Raw genomic sequence first — 24769 nt, 5'->3', positions numbered from 1 at the left:
CCGCGGGGCGGCTGTGAGCCGCGCTGAGGCGCTCCGACGGAGACGGACCGCCACCGGACGGGACGTTACAGGCCCGTTCTGCGGACAGCCGCTGAAAATACAGCCTGGTTAGCAGCGCTGCCATGCCGCGGAGGAGCGCTCGTTAAATGTGGGCAGCAGCAGAGGCGGCAGCGGGGGCGGGGGCGGGGCGGCCCGCCGAGTGAGTCGGCGCCGGAGATGAATCGGCCACTTCTGCCAACGGCGCCCGAGATGGCCCCTGTGTTCAGTGGCGAGACTGGTGAGACACTCTGGGACGGCACCGCCCGCGGCGCTAACAGATCCCCTGTCACCGGAGCGGCACCACCGAAATGGGACCGAATCAGCCGCACAGAGCAGGGTAGTTAGACGGCAACACCACGCCGAGCGCGCACATAATCCGCCGGGGCTCCCACAGAGTTCATCACCCGGCGCCCTCGGAGTTAGTTCTCTCTGGCGCTAAGCGGGTCGGACGTTAGACTCCCTCCCACGGCAGTCTGCTGTCCGCCTGTGGAAAGGAGCCGCCCCGGTCGGCACGGCCCTAAACTTCGTCAGACACCGAGCACCTCCAGCCTTCGAGCGGAGCGAAATAAGAGAATGGGGAGAGAAGATAACGACTACCACGACCTGGGCCCTCGCAAGTCAGATTGAATTATACCCGCATGTCCCACCCTTCATTTTTTTTTTATCCGAGAATCATCAAAAATAATAAAAACGAAATAAAAAATCGGCAAACGTGCTTGCGACGATTGCCGTCAGCCGATTGGCGTAATAACAACGGCACAGACTGCCGACATGCACAATCTAGTTAACATGGCAGCAGATTGTCTAGATTGGCAGTGACTGTGCATTGTGTGTTTTATTATATGACTTCATTGGTAATTGGGTGTTAACCCTTTGGTGATATGTCAATAAACTAAACTAACCTAAACTAGAAATTCAGGGGCGTCATAGCGACTACATGGTTTTAATACCAGTGGATGAGTCCCCGTAAAATGACTTTAGATTAATGACGTTACCAGGAAGATAAGACTGCTCAGAAACCCGTAAAACCATCCTACAAGCGCCATGAATGAGCTGCTGGCAGCGGTGTCCATCAGTGACGCACGCACATTATGTCAGTAGCAGCGACGGAGCCGTGGCGCGGTTGGATCACACCGCTCTGCACGACACTGAGTAGGTCTGACCCCCCCCCCCCCCCGGGATCAGAGGTGGCACGGACAGGTGCCGCGGTCAGGGGCAGGGGCAGCAGTCACGAGACGGGCCGAATGTGGGGGATCAGCGCGTGAAACGAGCCGGAAAGACTGTTTATGTGCCGGAGATGTAACGGAATAACCGCAGGTTGTTTGAAATAGACAAACACTATTCATTAGAATTGTGTTTTTCTATTAATATTCAGTTGGTCCGACATGGCCCGCTGGTGCGAGGACTGCCCGTGCCGGGTTGTGGGCGAAGGTGGAGCCGTCTGAAGGCATTAACCGACTGGCACGAGCCCCGAAGGGGTCATTAGGTCGGCTCCCTCACCGCTCCTCGGCCTGACGGTCACGCATGCCACCTGGACGTCTGTTCCCAGACAATCAGACAGTCACGGCTGCCCGGGATCTGCTGTAGCGTCGGCCGCCGGGTCACGGTCTGCAGGGGTGGAGACCCGCGCCGACCTCGCACAGCCACCAGCACGGCCTGTCGCTGGATGAACGGCGCTTTGAGGAGGTTCTTTTACACATCCGGCCCTAGTTTACTGCCCAGAAACACTGACTCCGACAGGCCGACGATTTATGTGCGCTGCAACTTAGTAAATGAATAAGACATATGCGAATACAAGTCCTACCGAACAGAAATATGTAAGTTATTACTACAGACGGGTAAATAAAACGAACCAGAAGATCCACCCAAGTTTTGTGGCTGGGTAGCCAATGAGCGAGTGGAACAGCAAACAAGTGGCTGCGAGCGGCGCTGAGGCCAGTGCGGACCCTCAATCAGAGCAGCCAGTGCCAGATGGCTTGTTTACGGGGCTCCAAGCAAGCCATTACGTCACGGACAAGCGAGTGGTTCTAACGACTCGGGGAACAAAACTCGGCCGGCGCGGCAGCCAAATGGGGGCGACTCGGAGGGCGCCTGCGAGCGGGCCTGCAGCGTGGCCCGCCGCCCGGAACTTGTGTTATTCACAGCCAGCACTGCTCGAGCGCCGTTCGAGAGACGGGTGGCGACGAAAACAACTCATTTAAAGTCAATAGCGCGCGGCCCTGTTCCTCGTGACCGGTGCGTTATCTCTCGGAGTCGGAGCAAACTGTGATAACAGCATCATCGTGCATTCACACGCCTCATAATGGCGTGACGCGAAGCGAAAACACACCGTCTCTGAATAATGCGATGGCCAGCGGGGCGGACGCCGGTTCGAGGTCACAATCGGCCATCGATCGCAGCTGGACTAATTGGGCGCCGGCGGCGGTAGCGATGGTGGTGGCGGTGGCATCCAACCGATGAGGGGGGCACACAGCTCGGGGGTCCCCGATCCCCATCGGCGTCCGATGGCTGACCTATACGGTTCCCAGTCAGTCTGGTCAGCTACTGCGATCTGCAGTGGCCAGTGATGACAAACCGACCTCGTCAACACTCGCTGCCTCAACTTTCAGGGTTGTTGGGTTATATGGGGAGGTGGTATTCTCAGAGACGATTGAGGCCGCCCACGCGGCGGCCCCAGTAACAGCCCGCCGCGGGTCGCTGGCTCCCAGAGATCGAGTCCTTCGGTCATCTCGCCCAAGTAGGTCGGCTCTGCCGTCTGACCCGTAACCGGGTTAGAGTCGGCGAGAGCCATCGGAGTGCCGCAGACTCTCCGGAGCGCCGGGCGGACTGCCCGGGGCAGTGTGGCGGCCCAACTGACCCGGAACAACAACATACCGCCGGCGGTCACAGCGCAGCGGGAGGAAGACGGCATCGCTCCGCCACAGCGGAACGCACACAGGCAGGGATGACAGCTACACGGGGTACCGGCTTTCACTATGAGGTAGTTTGCATAAAGGCATTGCAGAACAGTCAGAAACTCAGCAAATGCGTGGGTGGTTGCATGGGAGGTGTGTAGGCGCAGAGACATTACTGCCGTGACGGATAGTTTAATGTCCTAGTTTCTGAGAAATTCTATCCAGCCGTCTGAGATTAACAGAATTCTAACATTAGTGGTAGACTTGAGAACTTCAGTTCGGTCTGCAGAGACCACCCACGCAGCAGATTGACCGAGCATCGGAAGTTTCGGTGGCAACGTTGCCTTTAGTGAAACACGTAGTAAGATTTGAAATTCGTTGGGCCCGGTCGGTCGGTGATAAAGGTAACAATAAATGACATCCGGTGTGCCCAACGACCTGAGACCAGGCTATATTGCCCCTCGCCTATTATCCAATATATCAGAGCATCATATTTCTGGGCAATTGTTTACTCCGTGCGGTATCGTTTTCTGTCTGGGTCCGTCTCACGTCCCACAAGAAAGGCCTCACAAGAAAGCTAAAGGCAAGGGGATGTTCGGCAGCCTAGCACAGTCGGTGACGCGCTGAGAAGCCAATGTAGGTATTATTTGGATTAATTACCGAATAGAACAATGTGCAGCCCCGGTGACAGCATGTCCAGCGGCCGCACCGAGATAGCCACAGAGCTATACAGCCGCGTCGGCCCGGCGACCGCCGCCATTACCGCGATGGCCGCGCCCAATCTATAACGAGCGCGTCCCAATAAATCGGCACTGAACTGACAATCTGCCAAAGGCCGCTGCCCGAAAAATGGCAGCTTCCTCAGCAGAATTTCACTGAAAGCAAAACTTTGCCAACGGCGGTTGCAATTGAATTTCCGCAGTTGAAGTCGGTCAGTTGCTGACATTAAAGCGGCACGCGACTGTTTGAGCCTGCTGGTGTATCAGTGGGTTGCCTGACTGGGCCCGATCAGGCTACCATCCGGGGAACATACGGGGATACCGTCGGCCCGGCCCAGCCCGCTGGCAATACGGCGCAGAGCCGGGAGTGGCCGCGGATCAGAAGTAATGTGACACAAGACGGAAGTATTTGGGTCACGGGCGGTATCGGCACGGCGCAGCATATTGGACAGAGCCGGATCAGAGCAGGAGGAGGGATAACCATCGCGCTGCTTCGGCCAAATGGAGATAGGAGATAGGGCCAGAGTGCCGACACAGTAAATATATGTGAGGACTGAGGCTGCAACCTTTGCGATCAGAGAGAGTGGATAGAAGTCAGCTCTCATTCCCATGGTGTCCCAACTATCAGAGCTGGATGCATCTGACCCGCTCCCGACCGCCTCCGCCCAAAGCGAGCGGCGCTTCCCGCTGCCCCCGGCCCGGAGTCGCTCTCTGCGCCGCCCCCACCCGGAGCTGGCCGTTGTTTGGCGGCTCGGCACAAGCCTTCTCTGTGCGATGTTTGTCTGACCCCGAGACAGACAGCGGTCCGGCTCGGGCCGGGACATTCCTTCCGCTAACTGCGCGCCACCGTTTGTACACAGCACACAGACAAACACACGGACACACAGCCGGCGAGGCGCCGCCGCCAAATGGCCGGCCGTGGCGGCGAGCGGCCCACCACGGCTCGGCGGCGTGCGGCCCCCAACAACAGCGGCCCGCGGCTAGGCAGTGGGAGGTAGGAAGGCAATAGAGAGCGGCCCGCGGCTGGGCACCTCACAACCCAAGAATGGACAGGCAGCACTCACGATTGAGACCATCGCACCAAACGCAGTGCCCGGAGCCAAGACTAACCAAAGCAATAAGAAGGCACCATCAAATATGTAGGCAATTGGCTTATCGCATCGAATACGCAAAATCGGGCGCGAACAAAGAAGTTGAGCTTTAGTCGGAATGGGTCGAACTTGAGGAGTCGGACCATGGGTACGGGGTACGGTCCAGTAGCAGTGGTGCCGGGCCACTGGGTACGATCCAGTCGCGGTGGTGACCGCCGACCACGGGGTACGATTCGCCCGGCGCCGTCCCATCTGGGCGCTGATTGCCGGCTCGCCTATCGGCCGGGACAGGCGGACGGCCCGAGCAGCCCGTAAAGGTCACCGCGCCGCGGCCGAGGCCCTGCCGCCGAGATCGGCCGACGCAATCGACTCCCACCGCAGCCGAGCGGTCCCGACGGCCGCCGTGACTGCGCCCCTAATGGTGACCTCTGATACACAACTCAAACTGCACCGAATGCAGTACGACGTAATAAAGTGATATTTGGGCCTTGAGGATATCATCAGAGGTCCCAAACAAACATGACAACATTACAAATAGCTTGTTCTTTTAGTGGTGAATTCCTTGCATTCCAACAACTCATGAACTGAAGTTGCTGTGATATGCCCAATCGTACAGGATACATCATACGATAGTTCATCTAGAGGTTAAATATGGATACCAGTCATCATAGCTCTGTTTTCAATCAACGTGCTGCTTTGCGATATATGAATTTGCGATATATGCCGTGTATCTAATGAGCACTGCAGAAACAATAGGGTAGCGCTGCATCAGCAATCACAAGACGTGCAATCAAAACGATTGCATCGTAACTATATTACAAAATCTAGTTCCAAGCCAGAAACTACTGAAAAGAGAGGTAGTTAAATCATGGAAATATTAGAAGCTGTATTTTGAAGAATCATTTCGTTCCGCTGCCGAACGGAGTCGGAATCTATCAAAATTGTCATCACTAGAAAGTTGCCTAAACTTATGGCAAACTTTTAGTACATCATCAACTCAGCCTCCTCGGCAGGCGTGTATACCAGAAGTGAACGAGGCGCTTCATAAGCGATTCGACCGTTATGCTAAACACTGAAGCCGAAAGGCTTACCATAAACTCCAAAGGATCGTGTGCTATTGATTCCAATACGCATCAATGCAGCAGACTTATAGACGATCCCATTGGATGCCGAACAAGATTACTCCTTGGAAGACTATAGCTTCCAGCGAAGGTGAAGTTTGTTTTACCAGTCGAGCTCCGCTATCCCGCGAGATGGCCGTGTGTCTGAGGCAGCTCCTTTCATAGCGTGCAGCACAGCAATCATTGAAAACAACTGCGCGGAAATCATGTTCCAACTTCGCTGAAGAGCCGCGCAAAATGCAAACTTGTCCCGTTTGGCTGGAATTGCAGATGAGGATGCTGGCGGCGCGGCGGTGCGGACCGAGGCAGAGGGGCAGGCCGGCTGGGTGGGGACTGGCAGCGGCGGGGACGAGCGGGTGTCGATATCCCGACTAACGAGCACGGCTGACCGGCCGGCCGGCGGGGAAACGACCCCCACCGCCACTGGACGGCCCATCTGTGCCAGCCGGGAGACGGGACAGGTCGGCAGGGCGGTCACTGCAGGTCAGATAGCGAGCTGAAAGACCCAAGGGTACCTGCAAAGGTGACATACAGCGCCACAACGAACCATGCCGTCGTCGGGGACGGCACAACAGCAGTCACCTCACATCGAGCGCCACGGTCGGCGGGCAAAGGTTAGCGCAGACGGGCTGGTTCCAGCGGAGCGCTGTGACACCGGTTCCCGTCCCCTGACGCTGACATTTATTCGTCTCTACACGGCTCGGGCTTTGTAAGGGCCCAGCTGGCAGCTACAGCGGTATAGGAGTCCCTATCAGAGCGGCGGACGGTGGGCTTTATCCTTCAGCTCTGCCGAACCGGCACAGTCTCACTCATTTAAGCGCGGTGGGCGCCTTTGCGCCTCCCACGACCGGACGTGGGAGGCGCTTTGCCTGGACGGCTTCCGACTCCAATCTGGCTGAAGCCTTATAGAGTTTTGATTAATCGGTCTGGCGTCAGTGAAGTGGCGGAGTTTAAGAGTGCCCTTTGGAGGCCGCCCCTACAGGGTGAGACCGGCCGTAGCCAATTAGCTGGGCCGGATTAGCCAGACAGCCAGACAACTGGGTGGGTCAGACTCAGACAGGTCAGACAGCCAGATAGCCGGGACGGAGAGGTCAGACAGCCAGATTGCCGGGAGGGCCAGAAGGGTAGAGGGACAGTCGGAAAGGAAACGTCAGACGGGCAGGTTGGCCAGACAGCCGGAAGGCCTAAACGGGTAGGTCAGCCAGACAGACAGGTAAGCCATACAGGTCGGCCAGATAAGCAGCCAGGCGGAAGAGCCAGACGGCCATCCATTTGAACAGACGGTTGGAAGGGCAGGGCGGACGGACCGGTAACCCGTGATGCTCCACTCCGGCACTCAAGTTCGCAGAGCTGTGTTCGTCGTTCGCATGCCAGCCTCGTGTTAGGCACGCATAGTGAGTACTCGGCTGGAATAGCACTGCCAGAAGAAGAAAAAAAACTGAATAATAGTGAAATATCCAGATTTCCCGTTTGAAGAATATTTTCTCATTTCGAGTCCACAATCAAGCGGTACGTGCTGGAAATGCAGTCGAGTCGTCACATGCATCGGGAATGAGCAGTGTTGGCGCCGGGCGCAAAAACACGTCAATTCAGCCTGCCCCACTCGGCACTCACGAGTTCTCACTTCTTTTCAGCTGGCGCTGCGGCAAACACGGCGTATGAATATAGATCTGGCGCGGCTGGCGCCGGCCTGGCCGCGCCGATAACGTCCGCTCCCGGTCCGATCGCTGGGCTGAACAGGCCAGCGCCCAATTACAGTCGAGAGCACGTCCGTCCAATAGGGCAAAGATAGTGAATTTTCAGCCGGTCATCCACGTCGTCAGCGGATGGGACATTAAATCAGCCAGCGCCGCCGGTATTGGACCATTATCTGGGCCAATGGGGCGTGCTGGAGACGGCCCCGGGGCGCCGACACGGCCGCCGGCGTCAGCGAACCGCACTGGAGGGCGCGCCTCATCAGAGCACGTCACTGGACGTCACCGGCGGACATCAGCGGGGGCGGGTACCGCCACCCGACGGGGAACGGGTACGGCCACCCGCCGGGGAACAGGTACGACCACCCGCCGGGGAACGGGTACGACCACCCGCCGGAGAACACCGCTGGGAGGAACGACAGACATCACTGGGAGAAAGGTCAACGGATGACGTCATTTGAGAGACACCAGATGACGTCATTTGGAATGGAGGCAGTGAGCTCCTGAGGCTTGAAGGACCTCACTAGGAAACGTCATCAGAGGATATGGCTGGCAATTAAAGCTAGCGAGCCATGTCTAACTGGAGGGAAGACGTCACCCAGTGACAGGGGCGGATCCAGAAAATCTCCAAGGGAGGGGCCATTAGAAACCAGGAGGCCCCCCCCCATAATCCCACCTGTTGGAGGCCCCATCATCCCACTTGTTGGGCCCCCCCCAAAAAAAAAAACTGCGTCTATTGAGCTTATCTAGCTGTTCAGGCAACATCTCAACATCTGTGCAGGCTTGGAGGCCCTCTGTGCAGGTTAGGAGGCCCTGTAAAAGTGGTCATCTCTGTGAGTATAAGAGACCTCCAAGTTATGAAAAGCTTTACCAATCTTCTAACAAAGAAGTCTTCTCAGCTAGTCTTCTAAGAAATAACTAAGTGGGTAGGTTAAAAAAAAAACTCATCGGATTTCGGCCACTTTATTTTCAGGAGGCCCCCTTTTCAGCTTTTTAACTTTTTAACTTTTTATTTTATTTTTGAAAAAAAAAATCGGCCAAGGGGGGGGCCATGGCCCCCATGGCCCCCCCCCTTGTATCCGCGCCTGCCCAGTGACGTCACTGCAGAGGTTCCACTGCGCCGCTCCGCTGCTCCGTCTGAGCCTGTGCGGCGCTGGTACGTGCTGGAGTGGGTGAGTGCCCCACAGAACAGTGGGTCAGCGGGGTCCCGCAGACGGAGCAATGCGAAGGGGGATACACAGGTGGAGTGGTGAGGATTCCACGAATGGAGCGGTGGGGCAAGGGGCCACAGAGGGAGCCATACAGCGGCGCTGCGTACCCCCTGGACCCTTTTATTGCAGTAGACATTACCAAAAGTCTGAGAGTGTATCGTCATGCGAAAAAAGTAATAGTGAGAGGGTACCGGTAGCAACCCACCGCAGATTCGGCTAACTTTCATATTTCTTTCTGCTTTTGGGTAGGTAGGCGTCTGCTTGTATCAGAACTGAAAAAACATCGTTCCATACTTTTTACTTTTTTCCTATAAATCGTAGGTACAGAACTCCCGCATTATTAGGTTAGGTATAAAGCATGACGATGCTTGAGAGAAAAAAGCGCCTACAGCGAAATCCGTTGTTTACTTCCATATGTGACAAAGGAAGAGAGACCTGGCGGCCATAGCGTGTCGTAGAGTAAAGCCAAGAGCTGCGGGCTTACCCACTCACAGAAGGATTTCTGCTCCTATTACAATCGAAGGTATTTACAAGCACGGCATTTACTTTTTCAGTGGATAAGTCCCCAACGTCCTTTCATCTACACTGCCCTGAAATCGGCGGCAGGAGACGCAATTTCATTCACCGGTCTCAACCGCTTGCCGAGAGTTGGATAATTTGTTTCACTGCTGGAGGTCGGTAGAGGCCCCACTAAATTTAGTAGAGGCACGCGAACGACCTGTAAAGAAAATGAAGTCGGTGCTAAATCCGGCTGAGAGCGCGCCAGCAGTCCCATAGACTCGCTTCAAGTCGGCGTCGTCAAACACTGCGTGCGGTATATCGTCCAGTTTCACATCGAGTCGGGGAAATACCGAATAGCTCGAGTAGCTCAGCGAACGGAAACCGAAATCGTCGAGTGTCGACAATTCTTCCATCCCGCCGTCGGCGCCGTTTATATGTACGTCCCGGCTGATCGCTCGCGTCCATACTACACCGGTTGACCGCTGCCAAGTGTAAGTTCGACCCGGCTGACCGCTGCCAAGTGTAAGTACGACCCGGCTGATTAATGTCTGTCATGAGTGAGACCCCGGCTGACCGCTGGCGTCCACACCGCCCGGTGCACCACCACCGTCCAGTGTTTTCTCGGCGGACCAGAGCGGCCGCCCGGCGCCGGAGGTCCTCTCACCAAACAGACCGCGTGTGCCATCTGCATAGGCACACACTCAGCAGTGGTGGACGGCGGCCCGGCTCGCCCAGCTGGAGGGGCTCAGCGTGGCCCAGTCCCGATCTGCACAGCAACGCCATGAGCCCGGGTCTAGGATTGCTCAAAGTGCTCTAGCACCGGGCGTCATCGGGACATCAGTTAATTGTCGCTGTCCCATCTATTGCATTTTGGCATGAATTTGCGGTAAAAAATACCTATTTCAAGGCGTCAAAGTAGCAGTTTCAGAACATCAGAAACGCTTGGTTTTTGCGGGTCTTCGTGTGCACGTTAGAGTTGTGCTAGCAATCAGACATGTGCATGGATCCGAGAAAATGGATCTGGGACCTGATCCCACGGATCCTGATCTCGGATCCGTCGGGATCATAGATCCAGCTCTTTAATTTATCTAGAGATCCGTAGGGATCATAGATCCGATTCTAGTATTTTTGCTTGAGATCCAGTGGGATCATAGATCCTCATTTATTTTTGATCAACACAGAAATCCCAAAAGATCACTCGTTGCAACTCACAAGCGTTCTTATTTAGTGATTATATGTGACAACACGTCATAATCCATCGTTTTAAGGCACTTATTGACATAGAAACACTTGGAAACCTGGTTTCGAATGTTGTGCATGGTGGGATCCACTCAGATCATAGATCCATGTCCTTGGTTTATCGTCAGATCCTGTGAGATCATAGATCCAGGATAAATTTTTCACGCCGGATTCGGTGGGATCATAGATCCGAACCTGCAATTTGCCAAGAGATCCACTGGGATCATAGATCCATCACTCGGATCCATGCACATGTCTGCTAGCAATATCTACAAAATGTGTCAATGACGCACGTCTATTTTTATTCTAGCATGGTGCTTACGCCCACATCACGTACTCCGCAAAAAAAAGAACCGCACAGATACAAGCGGCTCAATGGAAAAGAGAAGCCAAACAATTAAGCTAAGTGGATGAATGTGACCGTAACGAGGCGCAAAGATGTCATTCATATCACCGAAAGCACTTACGCTTATTGCGTTATCATCTTTGCGTTGCATTTGTATATCTGTGCAGCAAATGCATGCAGAATGGCTTAGCGGGAATGTCCTAGCTGCTTTTTCTTAATTACCTCGAAGAAGAGGGGGCCTTCACTGCTAAATATGTCTGGGAGGCCTAATCTAGGATACTCGGCACTAATCTCGGGTGTTTTGGCATTTAGTTCGGACAAAGGCCAGACACCCAGGATAAAGGTCATAAAGGTCAGAGGTGAACACTCTTTCTTCTGAAAGAAGAAAGAGTGTTCATCTTCATTCATTCCCACGTGCGCCCATAAGACTGGGAATCCAGAACGGAAGGCTGCCTGCAGACCTGCAGCAACGGTAATCTCATCTGGACCCACAGCAGCTGTATGTAGCCTTACCTGGACCTGCAGCAGCTGTATGTAGCCTTACCTGGACCTGCAGCAGCTGTCCGACGGTAACCTCATCTGACCTGCGGCTGCTGTATGTGACCTTACTCGGACCCGCAGCGGTTGTATGTGACCTTATCTTGACCTGCACCAGCTGTGACCTCACCTTAACCTGCAGCAGCTGTGTGAGGGTGTCCAGGGCCAGGACTTGCTGCAGCTCAAATTGAACTCACCTTAACCTGTAGCAGCTGTGTGAGGGTGTCCAGCGCCCGCACCCGCAGCTCGGTGGGGGCGTTCTGCGCCAGCCTCCCGATCTCCGTCACACAGTCAGTCATCGCCGGCTCTGAGAGAGAGAGACAAAACAGGCCCGTCTGACTCAGGGGGAGAACACATGGCAATCACGGCAGCACCGACCGCAAGCGACCAGGACTTATAAGAACAAGCTGTAGTCCTATTTCGGATGGCTCATTCTTATTGGATATAAAAACCATCGCATATCGTTTAGTGTCAACATCATTAATAAAGACCTCGTTTGGAAAAGGTCACCCATTATCCCTAACAACCGCTATCGCTAGGTCACCAGAGCACTAATGCACAAAACATCTGGCAAAAAAACGACCAATTACAGTATCGCGGGGCGCGGGGTGGTTGTGTGACAAACAGAGGTGTAAATAAGGACTGTTTTCGCGCTCTGTTGCCACCCCGATATAGCACCGTCATCTGCCCTGGTTGGCCGGCGCTGTGCCATCCGGTGCCAGTCGCTGACTGCCGGGACTGACCGGTTCGCCACCGGCCGACACCGGTAGGTATATACGGCGATCAGCGGCAGCATTAGCGCCATTAGCAGTGTCGCGCTGCCTCCCCGGGGACCGATCACCGACCGGGGAACACAGGGCGGGTGTTCCAGGGGACGCGGACGGGGACTAATTGTTTACATAACCTTCATGCCTTATTATAGCCCCGAACCAACGCACAGTGCACAGCCAACCGGCATGCTTCTTAGATGGAAAGAAGACCCCGACTACAGCAGCCGGACAGTTCACGGAACTGAGTTTGCATTATCGATCCCACGGAACTAGGTCCAATAAATCACGTCCGAATGGCGACGGCTGGTCTGCAGTGGTCAGCCTAGGTTCGACCCGAGTCACAGGAGCGCAGACGGAAAGAACCAGCCGCCAGGGGAAGCAGTTGAAGACGCGTACCATGTCGTCATAGTAGGACAATCAAGGGGTGTGCCACCTGGGTGCCGTGGTGAGTGGTCCCGGGGGATGTCCTTACCGCAGATGAATGGTTGGTTAGGGTGAACGGATGGGGTGATATAACGGTAAGTACACGCCACATGCATAGGTTACTTTGCATTTACGAAACTCGTCGTTGTACATTCCTCTAACGCCGTGGCAATATTTCGTAAATAAAGCATTCGACATCATGGTTTCCCGAAGGTCGCTCGACACCGGTGCTGGTGCATCTCCACCAAACAAAGGATGTTTGGGGATAAAGGGCACTGAACTGTGTCGGTCATTTCTAGTCTCATCCGACGCTGCCGAATGACGATCGCTGGTCAGTCTCTGTGTCTCCGTCAGGGAGAAGCGTTAACTAGGACCGATCGTGGTCGTCTCCGTTCGTCTCCTCACTGCCGCTGAGAGAGGCATGGGAAGAGGAAGAGGAAGAGAGACGGGAAGAGGAAGAGAGATGGGAAGAGAGAGCACGGCGTCCCGCCCCGAAGGGCAATCAATACACGATATGGGCCCGCGCCGTCCAATATTGTGAGCCGTAAAGGTGGAAAGCAGTTGAGTTTATGGCGGTGGCAGGCGGGCAGAGACGCCCGGCAGAGAAGACGGACCGGCCACTGGATCGCCACGCCGGCGGAACGGATACCGACACTGCTGGAATGGCCAGCCACCGCCCATGACTGCCGGAATGAACAGCGTTCACCGCCGAAATGGGTACCGTCCGCCGGAACGGATACCCACCGTCCGCCGGAATGGATACCATCCACCGCTGGAATGGATACCATCCGCTGCCGGAATGAGTACCGTCCGCAAACGCAAGAATGGGTACCATTCGCTGCCGGAATGAGTACCGTCCGCCACCGCAGGAATGGGCACCATCCGCCACTGGAATGGGTAACATCCGCTCCCGGAATGGGTACCGTCCCCCCCGCCACAATGGATACCGTCCACCAGAATGGACACTGTCTGCTGCTGTTGGAATGGACCCCGTCCGCCGCTGTTGAAATGGATACCGACCGCCGTAAGAACGGACACCGGCCGCAGTTGAATTGGACACCGCCCGCCGCCAGCAGTATCATCAGTTCACAGGCCGCACAGATGGGGCTCACAGACAAGGCCTCTCTGATCCTTGAGAGAGGAAAAATGAGATAATAATGTGTGGCATCGATCCAATCATAGCAGGCGTCAGTGGCAGGAGGAGTTTCCATTGTGAGAAAAAGTATGCGGCTCGTACAGCACTAAAAATGACGGCGTAAAAAAAGAGACCAGAGATTTGTGATGCGTGATTTGGGTAGGTGCCTATTGTGAAGGAAGCAGGGATGCGGAGCCGGAGCCGGAGTCGGAGCCGGAGCCGCCGGAGCCGGCATATTTTGCCCGGAGCCGGAGCCGGAGCCGGAGCCGTGAAACAATATAGCCCGGAGCCGGAGCCGGAGCCGGAGCCGCCAAAAAAGGGGGCGACTCCGGCTCCTTTTTATTTTTTGAAGAGGAAAAAAATAATTGACCTAGTTCGGTTTGACAGTACAAGGCAGTAAAATATATGGTACTTACGTCATGGGCCATCAAGTGAATGAAAAAATCCGAATATCCCCAGTATTCCACAGTACGCAAACAACTTCCTGTTTGCTCTTCCCCCCCCCCCCCCCCCACGTCTACTGCATCCCCAGAACATGAGGACCAGTCATCAGGTGACGGCCATTGTTTTCAAACCAGTGCAGTGGACTGCGACTCCCAGCACCGTCTCATCCCACACACCCCCCACCCCTCACCCCCCAATGCAGCCGAGACGGGTGTCAGCTTACGATGGTTCACTGAACTCCGATTCGCGGCGACTGCGTTTCCAATGCCATCGCTTCCTAGCCCTTTGTTCTGCCGGTTCTCTCCGAGGTGCGTTTGCGCGGGGACGCGGTGAGCCGGTCATGGCAAAGAGTAACGCGTATAACCAATCCAATTTTTCTTCCACCCGTATTTAATTGATTGCATAGGGGATGTACTGAGTCGGAGCCGGAGCCGCCGGAGCCGGAGCCGCCGGAGCCGGACCATTTTACTCGGAGCCGGAGCCGGAGCCGGAGCCGCCATAACATTTCACCCGGAGCCGGAGCCGGAGCTGGAGCCGATTTTTTTCTCCGGAGCCGGAGCCGGAGCCGGAGCCGTCTGAAATTTCCACGGCTCCGCATCCCTGGAAGGAAGCATGCATAAATTCATAGAAAACTCACGAGAAGAGCATATGATTACATTCATCATCTATTGGAGAAAATGTACGGAATCCCCAGCCACGATACATTAAAAAATGAAATACCATAAATTGTACAACAGTTAAAGGCAACGCTAATTTATCAGCAGCACAATCAATAAAAGTTAATGGAAATTACAACGAAAGCCAATCCGTCAATCCGCATTTCGTTGGGGCATATTTCTAGCATGAGTATTGAGTAGGTACGTGACAAACTGGGAGTTGGGAGTAAAAAAGACAATCATAGGCGCGGGAGCCGGGGGGGCAGTGGGGGCAGCTTGCCCCCCCAACTCTGGGGCCTCGGGGGCGGTGCCCCCACAGCTTTGAGACGGAATACCACACTTTTTTGCAAATGTTTTCTTTTTTTGTTGAAAAAGCCGAGGGGTGAAAAATAAGTGGCCTAAAACCGGTGAGAAAACTAGATTTGGGGGTACCCTAGGTTGATCTCTATTATGGTGTGCCCCCCCAGTCAGAAAGTACTTCCCGCGCCCCTGAAGACAATTCTGAGCCAGTTATGTTTATTGACAGCCTGAGCTAGGCATCTATATTCTGTGCCATACCCCGTTGACCCCAATGGCTTGATATTACAGATGGAGGGGCAGCCTCTATTACTGTACATAGATCAAATATTACAGCTAGCTTAACGCTTTCAAATATTACATACATATTACATACATATTACATGTAGATCAAATAACATGTTACCCAAAATGTCACCTTGATTGGGTGCACAGAAGATTGCTACATTGTCGCAACAGTCCATCACGCCCTGTTGCAGATGGGCCGCGCTAGTCATTTAATTAAGCTGGGTGAGGGAGTATGAGCGGGATGGACCCGGATGACAGCAAGCAGTGACGGTTAAAGCTGCGGGTGGGCGCAGGTGTTTGGAAGAGGCTCGCTCAACGATACTGATTGCTTTCTCTGGGAACCGCTCCCTCAGTGCCTAGAACAGTGGTCGGCAGGTCATTCGGGGTCGTGCCCCCTTTTTGGGCGCCAGGCAGGGCCATTACCCCCACCTACCAGACCCCATTGCTGACACAACCAAGTTTACTGAAATTCCATACCGTCCTGGAACTCTTTGGGTATTTGTGCATTTCCAATGCATCAAGTTTAAAACATGACACTTCCACAAAACATTTAATGCCTTTATCCCAGTAGCGGCGGAACACCTTCAATTAAGGGGGAGGGGAGGCGGGGGGGGGGGGGGGCACTGCTGACTTTTGGTCCCATTCTTTCCATGCAACGCCCATAGGGCTAATGTTAAAATGCAAAAATAAAAGGGTGCACGGTGCCCCGGTGCCCTCCCCGTTCCGCCGCCTATGCTATATCCCATTTAACCCTTGTACCTACGTATAGGGGCGGCGGGTGGTTTTTCGTTAAAAGCTCACGTAAAAGGCATTGGATCACGACCAAATTGTACCCTCGCGAGCCCATCATATTTTTTTTTTACCAGCCCGGAAAATATCATGACCTGAGACCAGTTTCACCAACCGAAAAATAACCGCCTGCCGGAATTTTTGCCTCAAGACCGCTTCACATACGGAGCGTAAACGCGATGGGCTCGTAAGCGGATAGGGCTGTACCGTTTACGCTCCACATGTGAAACGATCTTTAGGCAAAAATTCCGGCAGGCGGCTATTTTTCTGTTGGTAAAACTGGCCTCTGGACCCATAATGACCGTTGGCTTATGAGCTTTTTCTGGAGATCATCTTGAGCCATAAACTCTCACTTCAAGGAGTTATAGCGGGTCCCGATTTTCTCGACACTTGTCATTGCCCTCTTGAATGAGACGGAATGACCAAGGACCTTAAAAATGGGCAGCAGCGGCTTCCTATTGTCATGGGTAGCACGCTCGTCTTTTTTATGCACAGCTCCATATCAGAGTCCGAGAGGCCGCGGGGGTCCGATCGACTCCTCCCCCTTACGTTAGCGGCTGTTGAAACGCCAACAGACGGGCGACGGTCAAAAGTTGCAGCTGCTTTTGTACGACTGTACAGTCTGTCTTAAAAGTACCGCGCAAAGTAACGGTGGATCCATCAAGCCTAACCGAGGAAGGGCCTGCCATAATTTGAAAGTCACCCAACCAATTTACCTGGGGAATAGACGAGGATGTCAGTTGCTTCGGTGACTCAAATTTAGCAGGCCCTTCCTCGGTCAGGCTTGATGGATCCACCGTCACTTTGCGCGGTACTTTTAAGACAGACTGTACGGAGGGGTGAGATGGTGAGGCGAGCAGGTACGTGAAAATTGGTATCTAATCAATGTGTGCTGACTGCTGTGCCTTTGGCCTGGGCTAATCTTTGAACCCTGGGATGCAACAGTCACGATGGCTCCATCACTGGAGCTACAAACTCTAAAAAGATAGGCTTTCTCAGAATCCCTCATTACCCCCACCGAAAGGGCTCCATTACCCCCAAAGGGGGCATGCCCCACCATTTGCCGACCCCTGGCCTAGAAAGTGTGGTATAGAAAATGGTCTAGATCCGGGAGCCGATCCCAGACATCAGAAAATAAAACATAAACAACCATTGTGGGGGAGTGTGGTGAAGACATGCGGCACCGCCGCCGCGACCACCACCACCACCACCACGGCTCAAGACACCATGGTCATAGACGTTATCAACCACCGGCACCGCCAGCTGAAGTGGCTCGTCAGCACCATCGGAGCCCACCAGAGACCAGCGGGAGACGCTCGGGAGCAATGGAGCAGTCCGCCGCCCTCTGAGGCCAGCAGTAACCGTCCGTCGGCGCTCGGGAGCCATGGAGCAGCCCTATGCCCGCTGCCGTCACCCGTGACAGTCCGTCAGTCCATCCCCTCAGCGCTCGGGGGCCATGGAGCAGCCCGCCGCTCGCTGAGGCCAGCAGTAACAGCCGTCAGTCCATCCCCTCAGCGACCGGGAGCCATGGAGCAGCCCGCCGCCCTCTGAGGCCAGTACTCCCAGTCCCCCTCAGCGACCGGAAGCCATGGAGCAGCCCGCCGCTCGCTGCCGCCGCAGTTGTAATTAATTAGCGGAATGGGCTGCGCTTTACTGCGACGTGGGACTGGGCACTCTGTGCCACAGTTGGTCGCCACTCGCCACCGAGCCAGTATATCGCGGACGACACGATAAAAAAACAATGGTGGCGTAAATGAGGCTTCCACAAATGGAATTATAATTCAGACTTAAGCTACCAAACAAATTATAGTATACAAGTCAGAACAAACACAGCGGTAAGCAATGGTGTGATCGAGAGAAAGAAACTCAGAAATGAAGCCACGTCATTGCTTCTTTGCAGCTCACTTCTCTCGGAAGCAGTACCGTTAGCAAGCGAGCTGGGAGTGGGACAGGTTAGTAGGTTCATTATGGATCAATGCCCGTATCCTGTGAAAATAAAGTAAGAAACATTTTGAGCTTATTACATAACGGTGAATTATCTCCTTTTCTTAGTTAGACAATCAATACCTATCAATTAAGCCAGGGAAGTTTTACACACCCCTCTCCAATCATGCTCTCTTCTCTCAAAAGGATCCAGCGGGTATATAGGTATACCACTGCGACATTCCTGTCCTCGAACATATCCGGTCGGTCAGTGACCACCCACCCTCACGGCTTTGTGAAACGGCAGCTCCATATTCCATGGCGATCGTGCAATGGCCGCGATGAGCGGGTACACAGAGGATTGACGACTATGCACCATGGCTGCAGGTAACCTTAGACTGGTATCGATTGGGGCACGCCCTGACCGGCTGACAAAGCTGATGACCCAGGGGTGTATCGGTAGCCGGCCAGGCGGACCCTCAACGACCGGGCGCAACGGCTGACGCGCAGACAGGCGGGTAGGCGGCGGTTAGACAGGTAGGCAGGTAGTTAGGCAGACAGACACGCAACGCCGCAGCGAGGTAGAATAGGCTAGCCATCACTCCGGCTGACAATAGCATACCGTTCCGCTCATCAGCCCCGCCTCAAACAACGGCACCTTTTCGCGGCGGTATTTGCTAAGGTCGACAACGTAAAAAGTCATCTATCAACCTCTTTCTTTCATGCACGATTAACAAAAGTTGTGCCAGTCCCATTCCAAAGCCAAGGTCCAGCCACCCAGCACGACTAATAATGCATGTCAAAGCGAGTGATTCACGCGGCCGTTTGGCGCTATCAACCCAGTAAACATGACACTAATTGCTCTTGGCTGGTAATTTATTTGTGTAGCGGCCGCTGGTGCCATAAATGTTCTCGTAATTGATGCCTGGCATGGGCTCGATGCAATGCTATTGCATTGTCAGATGTCTCATCGTCTATGCTGTAATCATACTAAGTATACAGGGCTGAACATAGACATACCTAGCCAGGCTTGCCTCACCTGAATAATTTGCTTTTATCATTTCACGGATGCCCTGTAGTATCCCTAGCGATCACTGCCGCACCGAATCGACCACCAACGCATCCGGACAAAATGAATCTGCATATGTCTATTCTGATCTCCAAACTGGTGCGTCCCTTCGGCTGTCAGAGTGCAGGTAACTGACCCCAGAAGAGATCCCTACCGACAGTCTCGTCCTAGACTTCACAGAATCGGTCTCAACTGTCCTCCATATATCCCAGGAGGCAATTTGGCACGGCCGTTACTACATCTAGTGGCTGTCGAGACGGGTTTGATTGAAGCTGTCCCGGAGGACTGTGGCCAGAGGGTCAGTTCTGAAAACTAGTCGAGGTCTAGAGAGACATCCAGAGCGGCGGAGGGGCACGAACGGGTGGCTACCGAACACTATCGTCACCTGGGAGAAGAGTGGGGAGGGGGAAGGGGTTAAGAGCCGGCATGGGACGCCATCGTCGCCATGCCGCCATTGGACTTTCCCTCAGATACCAATGATACCATCGTCACGCCGCGCTGGATTAAGATATTTCGGACAAGTGGGGGCGATAGCACGACTGAGCCCTGTCACCAGCCCCGAGCGGCGTCCTGGGCCGACAGTCCGAGACCCGCCATAAAACCGCTCCACAAATCGGCCGATCCAGAACTCATCAAAATAAAACCATCGGCACTGCGGCGCTCCGAGCTGCAGGGTTTATGGCGAATGGAAAGCTGCGAAATAGCTGGGACCCGCTCGGCCTCAGAGACAAACACGAAAATGAGGGGACACAACACAAATGATTTGGCAGTGGAGTGCAACGTTTGAGTTGATTCAGAATTCTATATTTTACCATTACACAACCAAACAAAAAAATTGTCATTGCTGAAATCGCGTATTCTTTAAATTAATCATATGGTAGGTAACAAAGAAGGGGAGAAATACAGGGAAAATAAGGAAAATAGGGAAATAAGAGAAAGTGATGTGAGAGAGGCAGGAGCAGGGGGGATAGAAAGAGGAGCGGGGGACATGCGAGAGGAAATGGGAACTGATCTAAATTAGTATTCAAAAATAAAATAATGCTCTAACATTGTTAAGTCTCAATGCTACAGCCATTTCCGTGCCCCTTTGGGCACGCAGGTTCATCGACAAAAGATATTTGCAGGGGCTAAACACCGCTACCTTTGGGCAAATTTATGACATCCGGCCAAATCCGCCTGATGATATGCAGATTGCGGCTCCGCTGATAGAGAGCCTCGCCGCCGCTCGGTGGCAGCCGAAGAGGCATGATTTATTCGTCAGCCACCTGATATTTTCCCTGAATGGGTCTGCAGCGGACGTCCATTTCGGTCGACCAGTCCGGTCAGCCTACCGCCAGTACGGTACCAAGGTGTGACCTCCGCGGCGGGCGCTGGACGGCAGTACGGACACTGAACACCAGCCGTCCTTCCTCAGGCAGCGTCAGCAGACGCCGGACGGCCGTTCGTTTTCACCGACAGAATGAGACTCCGGTGCCGCGGCACGGCCAACAAAGACGGTCGATGTCGGCCGTATGAATATGTTGATAGCTACTGACGAGGGCCGGACCAGGTGGTGGTGGCCGGCGGGGCGGGTGAGCAGGCGCCGGCCCCTGACCGGCGGCAGGGTGGCAGGGCGGCACAGAGGGTGTGAGTGTTCCTCCTAACCAGCGGATGAATTGGAGCGCACGGCACTCTGCACCCACCCCGCGGACCGCTCAGGCCGGAGAGGCGACCGCAGGTATGTGTGGAATGTGGATGCCCCGGCTGAGTGGTGACCGATGATCGGGAGCAGCGGTGAATAACGAGCGGACTCGTAAGACAAGAATCCGGGAGTCGGGGAGCCATAGATAACTGTAGGTGCAATTTCATCAAGGAATGAAAAGCGTATAGAGTAAGGATAATCTCCGAAGAACATTGAATATTGTGAATATAAATCCCCGTATCATAACGCACGTCCTGATAGAACCAGCCGAATACAGCAGCGGATCAATGACAGCCGAAGCATCAGCCGTCCTTTCAATCGCACCGCCCACCGCGCGGCCTTTTAAACTTCCCTGGAAATCTCAGTCAGCCGCCGGGAATCCCTCCGAATCTGAGGAGCTAGGCGTCGTGCTGCGCCGCCGATCTCCCAGCGCCGTGCTGAGTTTGACAGCGCGGCGGCTGGCGCGGGCCGGTGCACCTAGCCGCCGCCCGACTCCGGCCACCGATAATCGATACGATGACATTTTCCGGTGAAACGCCGCCCGGCCGGGTTATGAGGCGCGGAGCGATCGGCGGCCAATTTCCTGTGCGGCCGCATGGACACTCCGATAGCCGGTGTTGGTTCTATCAGCAGCCGGGCGCGGGCTGCAGACGACCGGCCGCCAGTCACCGGTGAAACGGCCCGCAGTTGGGAAGCAAGGGTCAAACACAGGTGAACCGGCCGACATTCAGCCGCTGACAGGGCCGCAGGTGCACACGAGCCCGGTACACACTAAAGGGCCAACGGTGAACTCTATTATAAAAATCACAAAGGAACAACCAGCATGTTTAACTTTTGTCACTGGAGTTCAGTGAGCTGGATAAAAAGAAGCAAAGGAGAGACATGGTTCGATTCATCTCTTCAATGGCGTTACGCACTACGCAGGACGCACCCCAAAAAAGTTGTTCTCCATACGCGTCTATAAATCCTCTTCAAGGACCATTAATTTCAAGTCATTCTTTTCGCTTCTCTCGGAGAGTGATAGGGTTTACGAGTTTTTACTTGCGTCGATAGTTCGTCCATCTTGCCAGGATGCTCGGTCGTCAGATGGATGGTTCCCGCAGCTCTCGACAATAGTGCGCCTCGACTGCAGCCATCTCGGGTGATCCGACAATTTGTCGACTCAAGTGACCGCAATAACCCCTGGCCCGATCCACTCAGTCCAGTGTTTCAATGAGCGCCGGGGAGTACCCAGACAATTGCAACATATCCCTTCCAAATTTAATGTTCTTCTCTAAAAGACACTTATTTATATAAAAAAGGCACGTGTTTCTTTAAAATGCCGAACGCCCAATACTTGTAATTTGTCATCCTCGCATTTCGTTCAACCACAACCCCAGATGAATGACCCCGCGGAGTTATCCCTTCCGGGCGACAAGCCCGGCTGTACGACCCCGCAACCGGGTCAGTCGCCGCTGTTTACCCCATCTCTTCCTGCCGAGCGGTCATCAACCCCGTCCGCCCGAGGCGAGGACGCAGAGTCGTGCAGAGTCCTCCTCCAACCCGCATTCCGACAGAGATGCGCCGTGACCCGTCCGGGTAGGGTCACTTCCTGGTACCGCAGCCTCCGGTACGGGCGCAGCGGTGGGTAGGAGATAGCAGGGTACAGGTACCGGTACAGCGACCGAGAAGACCGGGGACCGGACTGGGACCAACAGCAGGACCAGACCGACCCAGAAAGGACCAGGACTGAGGGTTGGTCCTCCCGATCCGCGGCACCCGCGCCCCGCCCCCGCCGGCCGCCGCCGTCCGTTTGCGTGCGAGGCTGTTTGTTGTTTTGGCCGGCCGGCCGGGCTGCGTGCTCGAGATTGGGTCGGCCGCGGGCCTGCCGCGTAAACCAGCGCTTAGCGAGGCGGTCACCGCCAATAACAGGTGCCCAGTGGCGGGCCAAATAACGGCCCTGTCGCCCGCGCTCTAATCTGGTGTAACTTGTGGGTGTTGAGCCCAGCCTCTCGCGGCAGAGCTAGCTTGAGCTGTCACAGCTGGAGCTGCGGTCGTACACCACAAGGCGCACGCAGCAGCAGCCACTGGCCATAATCCGCAGACGATCGCTCGCGCCTCGAATAACCTGCCAAACTGCTCGGCAATGGAGTGCCCTCATAACTCATAACTATTCTTAGTCGGCACTCTAAACCAAGTGCTCAAGAAGCGTGAACGCCAGAATGAGGCATGAGAGCTAAGCACTTTCAGCCAGAGAGGCTTACTATCGAGAGAAGAGGGAGTGGGAGAGAAAGAGAAAGAGGGAGAGAGAAAGAGGGAGAGAGAAAGAGAGAGAGAGAGAGAGAGAGAGAGAGAGAGAGAGAGAGAGAGAGAGAGAGAGAGAGAGAGAGAGAGAGAGAGAGAGAGAGACCGACCAAAAGTAACTCCGCAGTGCCCATGTCGAGACCCGTTGGACTGACTCATCCAGTGTGATGGACGCCCGAGCGACTGACATCCTAACGAGCTGGGCGCCCCTGTGGCTCACCCAATGTGCTGAGCGCCTCTCTGACTTACCCAGTGTGCTGAGTGCCCGTTTTCCAGCGGCCGTCATGCCCAGGCAGGCGACGGTGTCGAGCGCGGCCAGGCACCGGCTCAGCTCCTGGTGGCCGACCATAGCCAGCGCGGCGCGCGCGAAGCCCGGATATCGACTCAGCACGTGCTGCGGCCGGTCGTGGCCCACCTGGCCGAAAAACTTCATCACACCTGCCGAAAGAGCCCTCAGTCAGTGGCAGCGCAGGCGCAGGCGCATGAATGAAAAATAAGACATCTAAATCTCTCATCCATCTTTATGTTCTGATGCTGCTTGGTGCTTGGTAGTGGCTCAAGATCCTGCTATTCTCATGGAAGGAGGATAATTGTCGGCGATAATATTTTTATTTCCAGGAGCCGACCATGACGCCAGTTAGCTGCGATTTATCTCGGGAATCCAGCCAGCAGTTACTGGAAATGAAACAACTAAACTAACGACCAATGATGGTAGCCAACTGCACCTGATAAAGCTAGCTTATAACTGACGCAGAAGACTGACTGATAATAGCAGACTGTTGATGATAGTAGTAGAATGCGAGTGATGGTAGTAGATTGGCGGTTTGACTGATGGTAGCTAGACTGATGGCATTTAGAGGGATGTCTGCAGATGGTGGCTGATTGTGGTAAATTGTGACTGATGGTTCGACTGACGTGACTCTGACCGATGGTAACAGACTGTGACTGATCGGTGATGGTAGCTAATGATGTCTTCTGGCGACTGATGGCGACTGATGGCGGCTGATGACTCTGACGGTGTGACAGCGCTCGGGTCAAAGGTCGAGATTGCCGCGGCGCCACCGGCACGCGACGAGCCGGCACAATGGAGCGCGGAACGGCCAATGGTTAAGGGTGCGATGTTAGTGTTAAGTCAATGGGAGGTGAAAAACCGCAATATCTTGAAAACCGATAGAGATATTAGCCTCAAATTTGGCATGTACCTGCTCCATGGGTATACAAAGCCTACTTTGGACAAGTTGTTTGATTCCGTGCAATATTCACGTTGATATTGCACGATAAAGGTGGAAAAACTGAAAAGTTTGAGCCGAAATTCATTAAATGTCATTCAAACTAGGCGCAAAAAATGAATGGCACCCGCATCTCCTCAAAGTGGACAACAATTCTATGTACTCCGATTTTCCATTTTCTTTTTGCAATGTTGCAAAAAATGAAAGTAAAACTTTGCTCATCTTTCATTTTTTGTGTGAGGCATAAAATAAAAAATCGGCTACATAGAAATGTGCACAGAACATTTCTTCACACGAAAATGAAGTTTACTTTTCAGAAATATCTGAACTGTGACTGGAATTAAGCCCGATTCATATCCACTTTTTGACGGTTTTGTTGGTTCAAGGGAG

General features: G+C 54.2%; 1 protein-coding gene across 1 annotated transcript in view; it reads right to left on the bottom strand.

The window, feature by feature from the left end:
* Positions 1–24769, bottom strand: part of LOC122364519 (26S proteasome non-ATPase regulatory subunit 5-like) — a 38492-nt gene that overhangs the window by 6004 nt on the left and 7719 nt on the right. Inside the window, exons 7-8 of the mRNA XM_043334959.1 lie at positions 23400–23588; positions 11590–11699 (exon numbers count right to left, since the gene is read on the bottom strand). Of these exons, the coding sequence (XP_043190894.1) occupies positions 11590–11699; positions 23400–23588 (299 nt within the window). The remainder of the gene's footprint in view (positions 1–11589; positions 11700–23399; positions 23589–24769) is intronic.

The sequence above is a fragment of the Amphibalanus amphitrite genome, unplaced genomic scaffold, assembly GCF_019059575.1.
Source record: "Amphibalanus amphitrite isolate SeventyFive unplaced genomic scaffold, NRLGWU_Aamphi_draft 000680F_arrow, whole genome shotgun sequence".
Taxonomy (NCBI): domain Eukaryota; kingdom Metazoa; phylum Arthropoda; class Thecostraca; order Balanomorpha; family Balanidae; genus Amphibalanus; species Amphibalanus amphitrite.
Note: the sequence above shows the minus strand (reverse complement) of the source record. Positions and strands in the feature narration are given on the sequence as shown.